This window comes from Heloderma suspectum, chromosome 2, assembly GCF_057233095.1.
Source record: "Heloderma suspectum isolate Gila_16-S chromosome 2, 16-S_ref, whole genome shotgun sequence".
NCBI classification, from domain to species: Eukaryota; Metazoa; Chordata; class Lepidosauria; order Squamata; family Helodermatidae; genus Heloderma; species Heloderma suspectum.
The window spans coordinates 404,757,310-404,777,555 of NC_139459.1; the positions used below are offsets into that span (position 1 = coordinate 404,757,310).

The 20,246-nt window shown below is 50.5% G+C and overlaps 2 protein-coding genes across 2 annotated transcripts; one reads left to right on the top strand and one right to left on the bottom strand.

Moving 5' to 3' along the window:
• Positions 1-8,082: 8,082 nt before the first annotated feature.
• LOC146356726 (HLA class II histocompatibility antigen, DR alpha chain-like) lies at positions 8,083-10,534 on the bottom strand. Its single transcript, XM_084830271.1, has 2 exons — positions 10,168-10,534; positions 8,083-8,237 (listed from the first exon to the last, which is right to left on the bottom strand). The coding sequence occupies exons 1-2, from the start codon at positions 10,532-10,534 to the stop codon at positions 8,083-8,085; spliced, it is 522 nt and encodes a 173-aa protein (XP_084686397.1).
• Positions 10,535-13,409: 2,875 nt separating this feature from the next.
• LOC146356727 (H-2 class II histocompatibility antigen, E-S beta chain-like) lies at positions 13,410-17,713 on the top strand. The gene is made up of 6 exons (XM_084830272.1): positions 13,410-13,464; positions 14,327-14,608; positions 14,804-14,914; positions 17,091-17,138; positions 17,314-17,535; positions 17,634-17,713. The coding sequence occupies exons 1-6, from the start codon at positions 13,410-13,412 to the stop codon at positions 17,711-17,713; spliced, it is 798 nt and encodes a 265-aa protein (XP_084686398.1).
• Positions 17,714-20,246: the final 2,533 nt, after the last annotated feature.

Below are 20,246 nucleotides of genomic sequence, written 5' to 3' on the forward strand. Positions count from 1 at the left end.
TAACAGAGGACAAAGAAAAGGCAGAGGTGCTCAATTCCTACTTTGGCTCAGTCTTCTCCCAAAAGAGGGTCTATGACCCCACTGGCAAAGGCGAAGTACAGGCTGATTGCAGGATTGCAGCTTGAGATCAACAGGCATATGGTCAAGGAACACCTCATTACTTTGAATGAGTTCAAATCTCCAGGGCCAGATGAACTGCATCCTAGAGTAATAAAGGAACTGGCAGAAGAACTCTCAGAACCGCTGTCTATTCTCTTTGAGAAATCATGGAGGACGGGGGAAGTGCCAGATGACTGGAGGAGGGCTAATGTTGTCCCTCTCTTCAAAAAGGGTAAAAAAGAGGAACCTGGGAACTACAGACCAGTCAGTCTGACAGCAATCCCTGGGAAAATTCTGGAGCAGATGATAGAGCAATCCATCTGGAAGCACCTTGAAAACAATGCAGTGATTATGCGAAGCGAACATGGATTTGTCAAGAACAAGTCCTGCCAGACAAATCTGATCTCATTGATCAAGTAACCTCCCTTGTGGACTATGGGAATGCTGTAGACATCATATCCCTCGACTTCAGCAAAGCTTTCGACAAAGTGCCCCATGATATCCTGATGAGCAAACTAGCTCAAAGTGGGCTAGATGAAACAACGATCCGGTGGATCCACAGTTGGCTACAGAATTGGACTCCAAGAGTGCTTTTCAGTGGTACCTTCTCAAACTGGGGAGAGGTAATGAGTGGGGTCCCACAGGGCTCAGTCCTGGGCCCAGTGCTCTTCAACATTTGTATTAATGACTTGGAGGAGGAGGTGCAGGGAATGCTGATCGAATTTGCAGATGAGACAAAATTGGGCGGGATAGCTAATACTTTGGAAGACAGAAACAAAATTCAAAGTGATCTGGATAGACTGGAGCGCTGGGCAGAAAACAACAGAATGACATTGAATAGGGATCAATGCCAAGTTCTGCACCTAGGAAAAAGAAACCAAATGCACCGTTACAAGATGGGGGATACGTGGCTCAACCACACTACAAGCGAGAAGGATCTTGGAATTGTTGTCGATCACAAGCTGAATATGAGCCAACAATGTGATGTGGCTGCAAAAAAGGCAAATGCTATTTTGGGCTGCATTCATAGAAGCATAGCTTCCAAATCCAGGGAAGCACTAGTCCCCCTCTACTCAGCACTGGTTAGGCCTCATCTGGAGTACTGTGTCCAGTTCTGGGCACCACACTTGAAGAAGGATGCAGACAAACTGGAGAGGGTTCAGAGGAGGGCAACAAAGATGATCAGGGGACTGGAAACAAAGCCCTATGAAGAGAGACTGAAATAACTGGGCCTGTTTAGCCTTGAGAAGAGAAGACTGAGGGGAGATATGATAGCACTCTTCAGGTACTTGAAAGGTTGTCACAGAGAGGAAGGCCAGGATCTCTTTTTGATCATCCCAGAGTGCAGGACACGGAATAATGGGCTCAAGTGACAGGAAGCCAGATTCCGGTTGAACATCAGGAAAAACGTCCTGACTGTAAGAGCAATACGACAATGGAACCAATTACCTGGGGAGGTGGTGGGCTCTCCCACACTGGAGGCCTTCAAGACTGGACAGCCACCTGTCGGGGATGCTCTGACTTGGATTCCTGCATTGAGCAGGGGGTTGGACTCGATGGCCTTGTCGGCCCCTTGCAATCCTACTATTCTATGATTCTGTGATCAATGACAGATTATGGAAGACTCAGATGTGGGGAGAAGGAGGGGGGAAGGAAGTGTGTGAAAAAAGGAGCCATTGAGTTCCTGCATTTAAAACAGAAGCAGAAAGCCCCATTTTAAATGCAGGATTTCAGGCTGGTGTAGAAATGCCTTTGGTTTTCTTCAGAGAGAGAGAGGGTCAGGGTTTCTGAGGAGTAGGATCAGGGCCCTGGGCTCTAGCTTTGGGGGTGGTTAGATTCCCTTGGGAGGTGGAGGGAGGTAAATTTATTGTTTTGATGTATTACTATTAGAAGGGGTAGAGTAGGTAAGGAATTAATAAAAATTTGAAACAAGGATTTTATCACATGAAACTCAGACTGCTTTGAAACGTCTTATACTGTGTCAAGGTTTCCTTTCAAATCTGTTCTTTCAAACCACGCTATTCTTGGTCTCATTTGTTACCAGTAAAAGAGCCAGATGAATCTAGGAAAGTAAGCCATGGTTTGTGAATCTACACTGTGTAGACTGTGTGAATCCACATACAGAAATGGAAGGTTCTCTCCTCACGAGGAGGAGGGTGGTGGCAGCGTCCTAATAAAGTGGCTGCCTAGGTTATAGTTGATGCATTCCTTCCCCACACAGTCGCTCTAAGGTATGACCTCAGGGACCAGGTTGAGGGAATATTCTGGAGCTAGAATCAATTCTTGTAAGACTAGTTATGAGGAGGGGTGATGTTATAATAATCATAGGTGGGGAAGGGTGATAACTTCACACACTCCAAGGAGTAGAATCAAGCCGGGGTCCAGAGGTCAGCAGGGTTTTGCCCAGCACCTTTCCTTGTAGGAATTCGGATCAGCGCCAGTCTGAGCCTCCTGCCTTGCTGCGTTCAACCAGAGTCTGCTGGCAACTGGTGTCTAGGGGTGCCATTCTCAGAAAGGGGGGGGGGCTGTCCGGAAAAGCCACAGGACTGGGAGGGGGCAGCAGGAGGGAGCAAGACGGGTGAGGGAAATCCTGTGCAAAAGGAGCGTGTTTGCTCAGCAAACTTCTGCATTGCCTCTCCTTCCTGAGAGCCCGAGGAGGCTCAGATGGGGTCTGGCCAACCTCGATTCCTGCCCCCAGGAGAGTGCGATCCTGACGCTCTCTCCCCCGCCCCCCCTTCTGCCTGACCATTTGCTGAGCAGCATAACAGCAGCACATTCAAAGTGATCCAAGGATGACCAGGACCTTCTTTTCTTAGTTTCATTTTTAGTTGCAGTAGCTCAATCTGACCCAGGCATCATTATGAACACCAACACAGCGAATCCCCATTTTCCCACCTGGCTGCTTCCCTCAGCCCGCTTGTGCAGTCTGGTTCCTGTTTTGCTCACCTGTGAAGTGGTATCAGGGCTTAATATGAGCCAAAGGCTGGACATGGTTTTCCAGACTAGTATTCACCCCTGGCCCCTTCATGGATCACTGCCTTGTTGTGGCGAAGGGGCTTGCGTAACTCAGTGAAGCCATAAGCTATGCCGTGCAGGGCCACCCAAGACGGACAGGTCATGGCGGAGAGTTCTGACAAAATGTGGTCCACTGGAGAAGGAAATGGCAACCCACTCCAGTATTCTTGCCAACAAAACCCCATGGAACGATGCAATGGATATGGACTTGAGCACACTCTGGGAGAGACCGCAGGACAGGAAGGTCTGGCGTGCTGTGGTCCCTGGGGTCACGAAGAGTCAGACACGACTCAACAACAAAACATTCACCCCTGGATCATACATGGTGGTAATACAAATGTGCCCCTGAGCATGTGCAGAGTGTTTTTTCTTCACTATGGAGGAGCCTCAATAAACTCCTGCACAACTACAGGATAGGTGGAGGATTGTGAGTTTCCCAAGGAAGCAAAAATGGTGTTGGGCCAGTCCTGGGGGTGGGAAGCACATCAGTTGCTCCCTGCCTTGTCTTGTCTGGCCTAGCCTTTCCATCCCACCCCTGTCTGCATGCTGGATCTGTGCCAGGGTTTTTCCAGGACCGGCTTGTCACCCAATGTGGCCCTTGTGTGTTTGTCTGGTTTTCTCCAGTTGAGACTTGAGCTGTGCCAGTCGCAGGCTCTAGGACTGCCTCGGTCATCACTTGCTGGGCAGGGCAGGGATCGTTCTTTGCAAAAACTGTCTCTTGAATGGCACTGTCACAAGCTGCCCTGAATGTCTCAGACTTCTGCAGGCTGGAGAGACTTGCTCTGGGTGAGAGGAGAGGAGATTAAAAGTAAGCCATTGGCACAGCCCCCCCCCCTTCTGCCTTACCCTGTTTCTCTGGACCAGGGCGTTTCAGGTTTCCTACTTTGGGCACGAAACAAGCAGGGGTGAAATGCAATGAAGGTTTTCCACTGACAGGCCCCCCAGAATAGCGGGGCTATGGGGGAGAGGAGGGAGAAAGTCCTGCTGTGCAAGTAGAAGTCCTTTGGGCAACATCGGATCCTGCCCCAAGAGTCTCGGAGCACCTGCCGGACTCACAGATCCATTGGGGTCCATATCAGCTTCCTGTTTCATCAGATGCATGAAGTGCTCTCCTCAGATGGCAGAGAGATGTCTACATGCACACACGTGGGAACACCAAGGAAAACAAAACACGGCATTTCATGGGCATTTGGGCCCCAAGGTGGGCAATATTTTCCCCTCTAACTCATTTACAGACTCCAGATCTGAGCTGTGCCAATCATAGCCTCAGAGACAGGAAAGGCTCCCTGTTGCCCTGGGTGATGCTTCTGTTAGAAGGGTCAGCACTGATCCCATCGACAAGCCCACCCTCCCACCACCACCACCACCAGTAGCCACCAGAACAGGCTCTTCTTGGCTTGGGGTGCAGAGCAGCCAGGAGGGAGACTGGACAGCCTGCCAGGCACCTGCCTCCTTCATGCATCTCCTTGCATAATTACCTCAGAAGAGCCCAGAGACATTGGGTCAGAGTTGCAAGCGCTCATCCAGTCCAGCATCCTGTTTCCCTTGGTGGGCCAACCAGGTGCCTCTGGGAAGCAGGGCTTGAGGGCCATGCCCAGGTGGGGTGAGGGGATGGGTGGCTCCTGGAGGGCCTTTTCAGTGGTGGTCCCCAACTGTGGACCACCCTCCCCAGAGCGGCTTGCCTGATGCCTGCTTAGTGGTCTTCCCAGCACCAAGTGAAGAGCTTTTCATTTCCCCAGGCCATTTACATCTTTACCTTGAATTTATTTACTCTCTGCCACTCGTGTTCCTTGTGCTGTATTAGGCTTTTATTCTTATATGTTTTAATGTAATGGAATTTTAATTTGTTTAATTCCTTGCTGTCAGCTGTGCTGAGAACTCTGTGAAAGGCCTGTACCACACTGATTCCTGGAAGGTACCAACTGCAGGCGCAACCCATCTCTCTCGGATGTCAAAGGGCCCAGACTCAATCCTGGCAAATGCAGTTAAAAGGGCCTCAGGAGATGGATGATGGGGAAACATCCACCTGAAACCCTTGGAAGGAATTCTGCTTCTCCCAGCCCAGTTGCAACTGCATAAATCTGGATCCAGCCCAGAGATGACACAGGGTGGGATTGGCCCAAGGGTCTCCCGTTCATTTTCTCTGTCCTGCCGGGGTCAAGCAGCATTGGAGGGTTTTGCCTGGTTGGGGTGGGTGGGTGGGTGGGTGAGTTGTACAGGAAGTTTGGCTGTCTTAAAAACAACAAGATTAACTATGTCTAACTGCAGGAGCTCCATGGCTGTGGTAATACACAGCACCCTTTTCAAAGGGGACAAAACACAGATGCATTCAGACAAACACAATCTAATTCATTCAGACTGCAGAAAGGTGACAGCATGAAAGTATGCGAGGGGTGGGGGGCGCAATGCACAGGCCCTGCAGGAAATGTGGTTACAGTATAAAATCACTTCTCAAGACCCTCCCCAAACCCAACTCTCGGAGTGCTTCCAGATGAGGCATTTATGGTGCCATCGTCCTGCCTCCGTCACAAGATATTATGGGGGGTCCTGATGCTGCTGTCTTCCACTTGTGCCCCTCCTGTGTTTTCCCACCACTTCTCCCATCTTTTCTCTTACTGCAGAAAATCCATTAAAAAGTAAAAGATGGAATACCTGCATAATGCCTCCTAATTAGTGGTGCCAGGAGCTCTCTGTCTGGAAGCAACTTTTATCAATCATTGACAAAAGAACTTGCCATGAGTGATTTCCCTGAGAGGAAGCCTTGGGGGAGGCATTTTGCTGCTAACAGATAGATCTTATAACTCTTGACATCATAATGAATGAGTCCAGAGTGCAGGACATGGAATAATGGGCTCAAGTTGCAGGAAGCTAGATTCCGTCTGAACATCAGGAAAAACTTCCTGACTGTTAGAGCAATACAACAATGGAACCAATTCACTAGGGAGGTGGTGGGCTCTCCCACACTGGAGGCATTGAAGATGAGGATGGACAGCCACCTGTCGGGGATGCTCTGACTTGGATTCCTGCATTGAACAGGGGGTTGGATTCGATGGCCTTGTAGGCCCCTTCCACCCCTCCTGTTCTACTATTCTATGAGTCTGCAACATGATGCAGCTGCTAAAAAAGCCCAAGCAAACATAGGGTGCATTTGACAGAAGCATAATGTCAAGATCACAAGAAGTAATAGCTCCACTCTATTCTGTGCTGGTTAGATCTCACCTAGAGCACTGTGCCCAGTTCTGGGTACCACACTTTAAGAAGGATATCAAGAAATTGGAACGGGTTCAGAGGAGGGCAATGAAGATGGTCAGCTGTATGGAAAACAAGTTCTACGAGGACAGGATGAAAGAACTGGGCATGTCCAGCTTGGAGAAGAGGAGATGAAGGGGAGACATGAGAGCCTCTTCACATATCTGAAAGGCCACCATGTGGAAGATGGAGAAGGTTTGTTCTCGGTTGCTCCAGAGGGCAGGACTAGAACCAGCGGGAGGACATGGTAGGGAAGCAGATTGTGGCTAAACTTTGGGAGATACAGTCCTAACAGGGAGCATGGTTCAGCAGTGGAACAGACTCTGCCTCGGGAGGCGGTGGGATCTCCTTTGCTGGAGATGATGAAGAAGAGGGAGGGGTGGCCATCTCTCAGGGATGCTGTTGCTGCCTGCACTGAGCAGGGGGTTGGACTAGATGACCTCCAAGACACCGTCCAGGTTTAACATGCTCTGATTCGAATGCCCAGAACCAGAGCAGGCTTTCACCAAAGCCCTGGAGAGGCAGGAAGAAGTGGCCAAAATGCTCCACCTGAAGCCACCCAGGATCTTTGCTGAGCTTCACTGGGACCAGGAATGTGGCATCCTCAGAGAGCCCCAGGGAGCGGAAGGAGACAGACAGCCTCTCAGGGCATGTCTCCCTCCACCGCTCCCTGGAGGGAGTCGTCTGCAGGGTGCAGCCCTTCCCTCTTGGGGAGCGATGCTGGAGCCCTGGAGCGGAGCCCTCCTGGGCAGGCATAAGGCACAAGAACAGGGGCTTGGTTTGCTGTCGACCTAATCGGCCAGTGTTGCTTCGTGCCCGATGGGGCTGGCATTCGGATCCCTGGGTGGCTGCCTTTGGGGCATTGCTCTTGGCAATGCATCTGCCTGAGGGGCCCTCATCTGCCCCGCTGGCCCATTTCAATGTGAACACAGGGTTTGGGGGAGCGGCCATATTGCAGGCTGGGGGGAATCAGAGAATGCCAGCAAAGTGCCCCCACCCAAATTCTCCAAGTGAATTATGGAAGGGGAAAGCATTGCCGAGGAAGGAGCAGCATTGGTGAGAAGGGATCCTGGAAGTTCAGAGGAAGGCAGGAGCAGATCTCATGGGAAGGAGCTGGAACGTGGCATCTCCTTCACCTGAGAGGGGAGGAAAGGAGACGCAGGTGTGAGAACTCATGGACAGAGGCAGGGCACTCTCAAATCAAGGAGGAAGATGCTCCTCATCTGAAACAGCCAGGCACCACACTTAACTTGTGGCTTTGAAAGCTGTCTGCTCCCCCAGTGACTACAGTACACAGATCTTGTTTCATGCTGTTCTTCATGCTTTTACCCAATTCCTCACTGACTTATACACTGTTGGCCACCCCTTTCCTTCTCCCTTTGGCCCCTCTTCCGTGGCTTCTCCCATTCTGCTCCCTCTGCCTGGAATACCACCCGACACACACACACACCTTCCCCAGACTGCCTCCCATGCATGACTGGGCACCACACTATCTGAGGCCATGGAGGCCAGCATTTTGTCTGTTCACTCAAACCTTGCTGATCTTGCAGGAGAAGGTTGCTAGGCCTCATGAAGAAGGAAAGGATGCAGAGATGTGCCACTTACAGATCTCCCCATGGTGGCAGCAGCCCTGGCTCGCCAAGAGTGTCCCCCCACTCTATGGGAATGAAATGAGAATCCCCCCGCCCCCTTTTAAGGCTTTCTGCAGGTGGCTGGAACTCACAGGGGCCCCTGGCGATATCTGGCTCCGTTCCTCTGCCTGCTCTTAATGAGGAGGGCAGTGCCCATGACGATGCCCATGATGCCCACGGCCAGGCCCAGGCCACATGCCATGTTCTCCGTGCTCTCCGGGAGGGGCTCCGGCATGTTGGCATCTGAGAGAGGGGAGGCAGGAGGGGTGCAGAAGGGCTATCAGAAGGAGGAGGAGGGAAAAGTCCCAGACCCTCCTCCACCTTTTCCGCCCCTGTGATGCTGTATCTGCCGTGGACATGACTGAGTCTTCTGCTCCTCCCTTGGCCCCATGAGAATGCTGGGAAGCAAGCAAGGGTGCCAGGGCTGCCTTTTCCATGGAGCCCCCCAACCATGGGCATCTCCCAGGGGGCACCACATTTCTCATTTCAGGCCTGATTACATGGCCAATTTGAACTGATCTGCTGATCTCTTGTACAGACTTCCCAGCAGCCTCACTATGCAATTTCTAGGGCCCTGCTTTTAGCAGAGAGGGGGTGTCTCTAAGGACCAATTCACACATGCATTTCTCAGAATGACTAAGAGTTGAATGTGTGGACTGCCTCCATGGCAAAGTCTTGCATTTGAAGATGACAGCCCTGTCCTATGATCTCTGATGGCTGTTCCATGCCTGTGAAGAACCATTTAATGTGGCCATCATGAAGTGATGGACATGCATGTGTGAACACCCGCTCAGCCTGTGCTTCCTTCCCGCCACTCCTTCAAAGAGAGCCCCCCCCCCGCTTATTTATTATTTATTTATTTTATTTATTTCATTTCTATACCGCCCAATAGCCGAAGCTCTCTGGGCGGTTCACAAAAACTAAAACCAAACAACACACAATAAAACAATTTAAAATATATAGAACATTAAAACCACAATATAACAATACAACCACAATAAAACCTAGCAGCAGTACAGGAGTTTAAAATACAGATTTAAAACAGCAAAGATAAAAATTTAGAAAGCTAAAATGCCTGGGAAAATAAAAAGGTCTTCACCTGGCGCCGAAAAGAGTACAATGTAGGCGCCAGGCGAACCTCACTAGGGAGCTCATTCCAGAGCCGGGGTGCCACAACAGAAAAAGCCCTCCTCCTAGTAGCCACCCGCCTCACTTCCTTTGGCAGGGGCTCACGGAGAAGGGCCACTGATGATGATCTTAAGGTCCGGGCAGGCACATATGGGAGGAGGCGATCCTTCAGGTAACCTGGCCCCAAGCCGTTAAGGGCTTTGAATGTTAACACCAGCACTTTGAATCGGGCCTGGAAATGGACTGGCAGCCAGTGCAACTGGAAAAGTACTGGCGTAATATGAGCTCGCAGGCCAGTCCCTGTTAACAATCTTGCTGCCCTATTTTGGACCAGCTGAAGTTTCCGGACCGTTTTCAAAGGCAGCCCCACGTATAACGCATTGCAGTAATCCAGACGAGAAGTTATCAGAGCATGGATAACTGTAGCTAGGCTCTCTCTGTCCAGATAAGGGCGTAGTTGGTATACCAGCCTAAGCTGATAAAAAGTGCTCCGTGCCACTGAGTTCACCTGTGCCTCAAGTGACAGTTCTGGATCCAAGAGCACCCCCAAACTACGAACCTGATCCTTTAGGGGGAGTGCAACCCCCTCCAGAACAGGTTGAATATCACCTAGCTGGGCAGACGAACCACCCACTAACAGTACCTCCATCTTGTCTGGATTGAGTTTCAGTTTATTAGCCCTCATCCAGTCCATTACCGTGCCCAGGCAGTGGTTCAGAACAGCCACTGCCTCACCTGGTTTTGATGAGAAAGAGAGGTAGAGCTGGGTGTCATCCGCATATTGATGGCACCTCAGCCCACACCTCCGGATAACCTCCCCCAGCGGTTTCATGTAGATGTTAAACAGCATGGGGGATAGAATAGAGCCCTGTGGAACCCCATGGCACAATTGCCATGGCACAGAGCAATAATCCCCCAGCACCACCTTCTGGAATCGGCCATCCAAGTAGGAGCGGAACCACTGTAGTGCAGTGCCTCCAACTCCCAACCCAGACAACCTATCCAGAAGGATACCATGGTCGATGGTATCCTTACCATCGCTTACTCCATTCCGTGACCAGGGGCTCATCCAGGCCCCAGTGCACCACTTGGCAGTAGTAACCGTCGCCCCTGGTTGGGATGAAGGTCAGGTAGGAGAACTTCCGGAAGGAGTTGTCCTTGTTGGGGCAGAAATCCGTCTCTCCCATTCCTTCCGTCACCACCTGCCCGTTCTTCAGCCACGTGATGTTCACCACGGGGGGAGAGAAGTCGTTCACCAAGCAGATCAGGACGTTGGGCTCCCCCTCCTCTGCCGGCTTCTCCGGGTACACCGTCGCTTTTGGAGGAACTGGGGGGGGGGCAAGAGAAGAGTTTGGGAGAGCCAGATTGCATAGCAAGCAGTCAAGACAGGAGGGCCACCTCCAACACGCCATCCTCCTTCCCCAGGGACAGCTCCTCCTCCCATTCTTCCTCGAGTCCACATTTTCCTGTCTGCACCTTCAGTGGGATTGTGCTGCTGTTCTGCTCTTTCCCTCCTTAATGGATTTTCTGCATTAAGAAAAATGATCAGGAGAGTCGACACCCATAGTGTAGACATGTCCCAGAAACTCCAAATGGTTCAATTTGAGCTCGTTCGAAAGTCTCACCCACAGACCAACTGAGCGTCTCTCAGTGAATTAAACGATTTCATTTCTAGTGTTATGGAAAGGTAACAACTCTCACTGCCTTGTTGTGGCGAAGGGGCTTGCGTAACTCAGTGAAGCCATAAGCTATGCCGTGCAGGGCCACCCAAGACGGACAGGTCATGGCAGAGAGTTCTGACAAAATGTGGTCCACTGGAGAAGGAAATGGCAACCCACTCCAGTATTCTTGCCAAGAAAACCCCATGGAACGTATCACAAGGCTAAAAGAGGTGATGCCGGAAGATGAGCCCCTCAGGTTGGAAGGTGTCCAATATGCTACTGGGGAAGAGCAGAGGGTATTTCCAAGTAGCGCCAGAAAGAGTGAAGCGGCTGGGCCAAAGCCGAAAGGACACTCAGCTGTGGATGTGTCTGGTGGTGAAAAGAAAATCCGATGCTGTAAAGAACAATATTGTTGAGGAACCTGGAATGTCAGATCAATGAATCAAGGTAAGCTGGAGGTGGTCAAACATGAGATGGCAAGATTGAACGTCGACATCTTGGGAATCAGCGAACTCAAATGGACAGGCATGGGTGAATTTAATTCAGGTGACCATCATATCTACTATTGTGGGCAAGAATCCCTTAGAAGAAATGGAGTAGCACTCATAGTCAACAAAAGGGTAGGAAAAGCAGTACTGGGGTACAATCTTAAAAATGATAGAATGATCTCAGTACGAATCCAAGGCAAACCATTCAACATCACAGTAATTCAAGTCTATGCCCCAACCACTGATGCCGAAGAAGCTGAGGCTGATCGGTTCTATGAAGACCTACAACACCTTCTAGAATTAACACTAAAAAAAGATGTCCTCTTCATCATAGGGGATTGGAATGCTAAAGTAGGAAGTCAAGAAATCACCGGGATAACAGGCAGGCATGGCCTTGGTGTACAAAATGAAGCAGGACAAAAGCTAATAGAGTTTTGCCAAGAGAACATGCATAGCAAACACTCTATTCCAACAGCACAAGAGGCGACTCTACACATGGACATCACCAGATGGTCAATATCGAAATCAGATTGATTATGTCCTTTGCAGCCAAAGATGGAGAAGCTCCATACAGTCAGTAAAAACAAGACCTGGAGCTGACTGTGGCTCAGATCATGAGCTGCTTCTTGCAAAATTTCGGCTTAAATTGAAGAACGTCGGGAAAACCACTAAACCGTTCAGGTATGACCTAAATCATATCCCTGATGAATATACAGTGGAGGTGAGGAATAGATTTCAGGGATTAGACCTGATAGACAGAGTGCCTGAGGAACTATGGACGGAGGTCCGTCACATTGTTCAGGAGGCAGCAACTCAATCCATCCCAAAGAAAAAGAAATGCAAGAAAGCCAAGTGGCTGTCTGATGAGGCTTTACAAGTAGCTGACGAAAGAAGGGAAGCGAAAAGCAAGGGAGAAAGGGGAAGATATATCCAACTGAATGCAGAGTTCCAGAGAATAGCAAGGAGAGACAAGAAGGCCTTCTTAAATGAACAATGCAAAGAAATGGAGGAAAACAACAGAATGGGAAAGACTAGAGATCTCTTCAAGAAAATTGGAGATCTCAAGGGAACATTTTGTGCAAAGACAGGCATGATAAAGGACAAAGAAGGCGGGGACCTAACAGAAGCAGATGAGATTAAGAAGAGGTGGCAAGAATACACAGAAGAACTATACAGGAAAGATCTGAATGTCCCTGATAGCCATGATAGTGCGGTCACTGAACTTGAGCCGGACATCCTAGAGAGTGAAGTCAAGTGGGCCTTAGGAAGCATTAGTAACAACAAAGCTAGCGGAGATGACAGTATTCCAGCCGAGCTATTTAAAATCCTAAAAGATGATGCTGTTAAAGTGCTGCATTCAATATGCCAACGTATGGCTGTGAGAGCTGGACTATAAGGAAGGCTGAGTGCCGAAGAATGGATGCTTTCGAACTGTGGTGCTGGAGAAGACTCTTACGAGTCCCCTGGACTGCAAGGAGGTCAAATCAGTCCATCCTAAAGGAAATCAACCCTGAGTGCTCATTGGAAGGACAGAGACTGAAGCTGAAGCTCAAATATTTTGGCCACCTAATGCAAAGAGAAAACTCCCTGGAAAAGACCCTGATGCTGGGAAAGCCTGAAGGCAAAAGGAGAAGGGGACGGCAGAGGATGAGATGGCTAGATAGCATCACTGAGGCAATGAATATGGACTTGAGCACACTCCGGGAGAGAGCTCAGGACAGGAAGGCCTGGCATGCTATCGTCCATGGGGTCACGAAGAGTCAGACACAACTGAATGACTGAACAACAACAACAACCTCTTTTGAAGTCCAGTGTGACTGTGTTGGATGTCCTGGGCATTTTTCCACATAAATATATATTAAATCTGATAGCACTGTGGTCACTGATTCCAAGTGGTTCAACAACATTTACATCTCGTACTGGGTCCTGGGCGACATCACTTAGGATTAAGTCCAAGGTTACCTCCCCTCTGGTCGGTTCCATGACCAACTGTTCCAGGGCACAGTCGTTTAGGGCATCGACACACACAAACAATTTTTACAATCAACAGTAAGAAAACCCAGGACCTGATTAGAAACCTGATCGAACGTTGCCAAATGCCTGAGAGAAGAGGAAGTTCTTAACTTGGTGCGGAAAAGATGACAAAAATGGTGCCAGGTGGTTCTCCCAGGGAAGATGCCTCTGGGGGAGAGGGTGGGCTTATTGGGAAGCGATACCTGATGGCCGTGAGCATTTGCTGCTATTTCTAAAATGATAAAATGCACAATAAAATGACAAGAATAAACACATCATAAAACCAAGTTAAAACTAGCAGCAAGGGGTAAAAAATAGTGCAGAACATAGTAAAAACCGTATCAGCCCACCTGCCTGTTGAGGTCTTAAGAGGCACTGCTCACGATCAGGAGGTCAAGGCACTAATGGTTAATAGCGGGGCCTTCGCGGTTGTGGGCCCATATGTCTGGAGCCTCTTTTCTGAAGCAGCTTGGAAATCTGTCTCCTTACTAGGTTTATGGATGTGGCCCAAGAGCTTTGGCAGCTCCCTGTGCTTTCTTGGTTAATATTTCTGGGTGGGAGTTTGTTTTTGGGACTGTAATATTTTGAGCTATTCTGGAGAATCCATATACATTTTAAATAAATCAGATTATATTAAAAATGGCTTCTGGTGACTGCAGGAAAAGAGGGAGTACAAGGAGCCAACCTCAAATAGGCCCTGTCACACACCCCTTATTTGCTGGTCATCTGCTTCCAACGGCAAGCTTCTACAACTCCATGTCCTTGAAATAATTTTTAAAGGGAAAAAGATGACCTGTGACTGAACTTCACATACAGCTTTGGTTTTCATGTGGCTACCAGGGGGAAAGTTGGGCACTTTGGGACCAGTGAGGGGGTTCAAGGAAGCAACAGGAGTGGTGGAAGCGGTGTGTTTTGTGGATGCAATTTGACAGATTGATTATCTGGGGTGACTTGATTTTCCCTCCGTCCCTCATGTGAAGACTTGTTATGTCCACTCCTCCCCATTTGTGACCCCTCCCACCTTCTCTGCGTCCCTCTCCAGTTCAGCCCACGGTGGAAATCACCCTCACGGACTACGATTCCACAACCTCCAACACTCTGCTGATTTGTACTGTGAACGGCTTTTCCCCCCCAAAGATCGAAATCAAGTGGCTGAGGAATGGGAAGGAGGAGGAGGCTGGGGTGTTGTCCACAGATCTGATCCGTAATGGGGACTGGACCTTCCAGATCCAGGTGATGCTGGAAACGCAGCTGGAACATGGATACGTCTGCACCTGCCAAGTGGAACATGCCAGCCTCCCAGGACCTGTCACTGTGCACTGGAGTACGAGATTTGAGCTCCATCCGCACTCTTATCCTAGATCCTTCTTCTTAATATTCTGGAGTGTGGAAACAGACCCTACTTCAAAGGGGGCATCCCTGAGCCAAGGCCTGTGGGGGCTATGGATCCCCTGAGGGGAGTGAGAGGCTGATCCGAAGCCTGCCCCTTTGTCACCCAAGGCTTCTTTTCTTTCTGCAGCACCACAGTCGGATGCTGCCAAGAACAAGGTGTGGACCGGGATTGCAGGGGTCGTGCTGGGACTGGTCTTCCTGGCACCTGGATTCATCCTATATGTGAAGAATAGGAAAGGTGAGGGCAGTGCCAGGGGAAATGGGGTGTGTGTGTGTGTGTGTGTGTGTGTGTGTGTAAAAAGGCCCCACTCTTTCTCTCCCCAGGCAGAAGCTCTGAGGGCCACTATTTTCTCCACTTCTGGAGAGAGGGCTCCAGTGTCTTGGACACAGACAGGGTTTCATTTTTCAACATCTGGGTGGGTGAAGTGGTCCAGGACTCAGAGAAAATGCAGCACATCTCAAGAGTATCATGAGGAGTTATTTTCTGTCTGTGTTCTGGCAGTTTTCTATAAACTTTTGGAAAACTGGGACGCTTTTAAAAAATAAAGGTTTGTCACTTGCACGCACAGCTAATACATTGAGGGGGTGTGCAGAATGGGGGGGATTGCTGTAATACTCCAACTCCGAAAAAGAAATGACATTGACACAGTGGGAAGGAAGACCCCCAGCCCTTAAAGGGGCATCTCAGAGTTGCAACCTGGGTATGTTAAGAGTCTCTCAGCACTAAGAACCAGGGGGAGGTGGGGAGGATGGCCCCAGACATAGGGGCCCCACTTGGACCACAAGGGCTGCTCAAACTATTCACCCCCTGACCAAACATCAGCATGCAGGAAAAACAGCAAATATTATTTGGGCCCCTTAAATGATCCCTGTCTCCAAGGTGCAACAAGACTTTGTTGTTTAAGGGACAGGTCAGACACTCCTCCCCCAAAACAAGGCAACTCGGCACAGAGAACAAATGGCCATTTCCCGTGCTGAGTATAATACTAATTCAGTCACAGACTCTCAGCCCAGCCTACCTCACAGAGTTGTTGTGAGGATAAAATGGAGAGGAGAAGGATTAGGTACTCTGCCTTGGGTTCCTTAAGGAGGAAAAAAGGTGGGATATAAATGTAATAAATAAACAAAGGCACATAAGACGTGGATGAGACCAAGGGTCCGTCTAACCCAGCACTGTGTTCCCCGAGTGGCCAGCCACACGTCCCAGGGGGAAACCCACAAGCAGGACAGGAGTGCGACAGCACCCTCCCAACCATGATCCCCAGCAACTGGCAGAGGGAGACTGGGGTAGCTATACCCATCGTGACTAGTAGCATCTGGTAGGCTTCTTCTCCATGAAGTTGTCCAACCCCCTTTTAAAGCCATCTGAGTTGGTGTCCATCAATACAACTTGAGGTGGCGTAGACCATAGTCTGACTCTGCGCTGTGTGAAGGAGGCCTTCCTTTTCCCTGTCCTGAATCTTCCACCAGTCAGCTTCATGGGTTGGCCCCAGTGGGGTCCAGTGTGATGAGAGAGGGAGAAAAATAACTCGGCAATCAATAAGGTGTGCCAAACGCTTCAAGAGGTATTCTTCTCCCTTTCCCTCGTTGAACTCAACTTGAACTTCCCTTGAGTGTCCCACTGAACTCATAGGGGGCTGACTTATGAGTTTGTTTATTACATTTTTACGCCGCCTTTTTTCTTCCTCAAGGAACCCAAGGCGGCGTACATAATCCTCCTCCTCTCCATTTTATCCTCACAACAACCACCCTGTGAGGTGGGTTGGGCTGAGAGTCTGTGGCTGGCCCAAAGTCACCCAGTGAGCTTCCCTGGCTGAGCGGGGACTAGAACCCGGGTCTCCCAACTCCCGGTCTGACACTCTCGCCACTACATAGCATTGTGCTGTAGGATTGCAATCCTAGGCACACTTATTATTGGACAGAGTGAGGCTTGCTTGTGCGTAAACATGCCTAGGATTGTGCTATAATTTCAGCTTCCCCCACGCTGAGTGGCAAACTCAATTGAAAACTGGTAACGGTAGTCCTGAATCAAACGCACAACATTTTAAGACTGGATAAAGGGTTTCTGCGGTTTATCCTCCCCTCCTGGGAGAAATGCCCCTGTTCGGGGTCCCTGCCAGCCAGCCATGCCTTCCTCCAGGGTGCTACGAGCTGTAGGGGGCTCAAGGGGGCATTCCACTCCCCCCCCGAATTCTCTTTTCTTTTCCAACTGACATTGAACATTCTGGGGCTTCTGAAGGCCAGGGTGCAGGCCCAGTCTTCATTGGGCTTGAACCCTCAGCGTTCCCCTGAGCATACAAATCTCTTCCCCTCTCCGCGGTCCTGTTTCTTTGTGGCCCTGTTTTGGTTCCTATCCTGTTGGCACGAGGGCACTGAATTCAGTATTAGAGGGTGTGATGCCTGGTTTGGGTGAGGGCAGAGAGTGATTTTGAGAAGTCCCTTGTTTTACCTTAATTTGTTTGGTAAATTTTGGACTTTATTACTTGCAGAACGCAGAGTTTGAGCTTTATTTTGCACACAGAAGTTCCCATCTGTCCCTTCATGGTGCAGTTCTGATCTGGCAGCCAGCGGGTGGTGGGTGGGTGCATGTGACAGGCTTCTGATCCTGACCGCGTCTTTCTGTTCCTTTTCCCCCAGGTCGGGCCACTCCTCAGCCTCCAGGTAACCTTCCTTGCAGCCTTTCCAGTGATTGCTACGGCCCCGTCCACCCCCCGCTTGATTTGCCCCTGGCTGTCCTCTGCTTGCTTCCCAGCCACAGACTCCGTAGTGCAGGGGGGGGCTTCCTGGGCGGCTTGCCAGGGTTTGCAAGAGAGCCCCCCATCTCTGGAAGGATCAGGCAGGCTTCCTTAGCAGGGGCAGGTGAGGAGAAGGGGTCGCTGTGCTGGGCCTCTGATCCCAAGATTTCTTCCCGCAGTACACCTCATTTTGCACCTTCTCGCCTCCCTTCTGTGCCGCAGGGCCATTTCCAAAGCCCACAAGTCTCCTTCAGCAGCCGTTCGTCCCTCCTCCATACACCGCTCAGCAGCAGCCCCACTAGATCCATGCCAGATCAGTTAGAGTTAAGTGAACCACGTTAAAGTGCATGCAGATGCCTTGCACAGCAATTTCCCTAAATTGTCAGCAGCTGGAGCTCAACCTGGTGCTTCAAGGGATTCTTTGCAGAGGAGCAAGCCAATCGTGGTGGGTGTTTGAAGGCCCTGGCTGCTCCCCCCCTTGATACTACCTGTGACCCCATATCTGAGGTTGCCCCAAAGCCTGACAGGGACTATTCTCCACCATTCCCAACCCTCCAGAACCTGCAATCAGGGTCTCTCTCTCTCTCTCTCTCTCTCTCTCCTTTCTTCTCTGCCTGCAGCACTCATGGGTTAGATGTTGCTGCTCCGTTGGTGTCCCACGACATGGAGAAGCTTTTTTCCCCCCTGCCTGTAGCCCCCTTTCCTTGCTAAGAGGATGCAAAATTTGGAGGAGGCAGAGACGGATTGGAGGAAGAGGACCACAGATAGAACTACATCCCTCCGAAGCACCACCCCTTGTTTGTCTTTCATTTCTTTGGGGTGGGAGGGGGTGGAGGGGAGAAGGGAAAAAACAGGCAACCTAGGATGGCGGCACATCAGGCCCTTTGCACTGGTCCCACACGCACAGGAGACACACTCCCACGCACAGACACACACACACTGTCGCCACATGCCCTCCATCATCTTTCCGCCTGGAGAGGAGGGGTGGGAGTTCTGCTGCTGCTGCTCCTCCAGATCTTCCCCCACCTTAGGGGGAAATTGGATGGTATTTCTCCCTGCTTCATTTAATATCTATTTCTCTTCCCTCCCCACCCTAAAAAAAAAGGTAAAGGTGTCCCCAACCAGTCGTGTCCGACTCTAGGGTGCGGTACTCATCCCCGTTTCTAAGCCGAAGAGCCGGCGCTGTCCGAAGACGCTTCCGTGGTCATGTGGCCAGCATGACTGAACACCGAGGTGCACGGAACGCTGTTACCTTTCCCGCTGAAGCGGTACCTATTTATCTACTTGCAATTTCTTGCTTTCGAACTGCTAGGTTGGCAGAAGCTGGGACTGAAGACGGGGGCTCACTCCGTCACGCAGCACTCGGGTCTCGAACTGCTGACCTGCCGACCTTCCAGTCTGCAGCTCAGGGTCTTAACCACTAAGCCACCGCGGTCCCTATACCCCCCACCCTAGTAGGTCTCAAATAAATTGGCTTCTTGGAGAGGAGCATCGTTCCTCTGGTGCCCCCCTGCACCCCCACCCCCATTCATTCTCTGCAGTTCAAATAACGCCTGACCAGCTCAAGGGGCTGACTCCAGTCTGATCTCCCCATGTCCCTGGGTCACCGCCCTCTATTCTGAAATGAAAGCGAAGTTCTCCAAAAGAGGGAACACATTTCAGCCAGGCTAGGAACTGGGATTTCTCTGCCCCATGCAGGGCACACCTCTTCCTGCGGAGGTCTCCGATTCTTCACCGGGGAGCTGAGTTGCTGTGCTCGAGGGTGCTTAAGGTTGGCAGTCCTGGGTTTCCTGTGCCAGGGAATCTGGGCCGCCTCTTGCAGGATTTCCCCAGGGGAGGCTGACTGCCTCTGCCTGCTACTCTGTTCAGCCAGGCATTTCCCTCAAGGAGGAAGGCGCCTTGCCAAGGCCTTAATACAGTCCTCTCTGGCTTGTGTTTCCCGGGAGGTTCCCGCTCAGGAGACTTGATGGCCGCCAGCCCCCTTCTGTCGCTGGCCTCTCTCCCCTTAGCCCCCGTGGGCTCCTTTATTTGTGCCCTGTGCTTCTGGAGCTGAGGTTCACTTGCAACTTTCCCTCTTTGCTCTCAGCCATCTCTTCGCCTTCCACCTGTGTTCTTGGCAGAAAGGGTCTCTAGGCCCCGGACACAAATGGCTAAGTGTCACGGGGTTCGGGGGAGCGGTACTAGCAAGTAAAAGTCGATGTTATTTTATTTATGTAAAACAGACCAATGCTCTCTCATAATTAGCCGCGTATCCTCACCTCTTGGTTCTAGTTATAATTGGACCAAAGTATTGAAACACAATTTTTTCTTTTAAGCCTCCTGCCCCCCAGCTTTTTGTTCTCCCATTGGGAGGGGGCGGGTCAGTCCCCAGCAGGGGTGGGAGGAGGGGTCTGTGGGTCATCCCTGGCTCTGTGGGCGCAGTGGTCACCATGTGTCATCCTTTCCCTCTTCTGGAGCCAAAGACAAGTCAGTTTCTGCTCAGGTCCCCCTGCGCCCCCCCCCCCCCGCTCTTGAAGGGATACTGCAGTTGGGCTTACCCTCTTTGTAGATTTTTCCCTGGGGGGTGGGAGAGGGACGTCCCTTCAGCAACCCCCACTGCAGGCACTGATCAGACCAGCTTCTAGGGACAGACTCCCCCGCTAGTTGTATTCATTTGTGGCTAATTAATTTTGTAAATTTCCAATTTTTTTCTTTTAATTAAAAAAAAATATTGCTATGGACTACATCAGACTCACTTAAATCTATCAAGAATTACACACGTCTCTTGATACAATTTCCTTTGAGTTTTATCCATAAAGACTTTTCATCCTCTCTCAGTTGCCTTCACTGGATCCT

Coding starts and splice junctions, on each gene's coding strand:
- LOC146356727 (XM_084830272.1), top strand. CDS start 13,410: ATGACAAAAATGGTGCCAGGTGGTTCTCCCAGGGAAGATGCCTCTGGG. Junction 14,915..17,090: donor ATATGTGAAGAATAGGAAAG/GTGAGGGCAGTG, acceptor GGTTTGGGTGAG/GGCAGAGAGTGATTTTGAGA. Junction 17,536..17,633: donor GGCTTCCTTAGCAGGGGCAG/GTGAGGAGAAGG, acceptor TCTGTGCCGCAG/GGCCATTTCCAAAGCCCACA.
- LOC146356726 (XM_084830271.1), bottom strand. CDS start 10,534: ATGGCGTGTTGGAGGTGGCCCTCCTGTCTTGACTGCTTGCTATGCAAT. Junction 8,238..10,167: donor GCCCCTGGTCACGGAATGGA/GTAAGCGATGGT, acceptor CCCCTCTCTCAG/ATGCCAACATGCCGGAGCCC.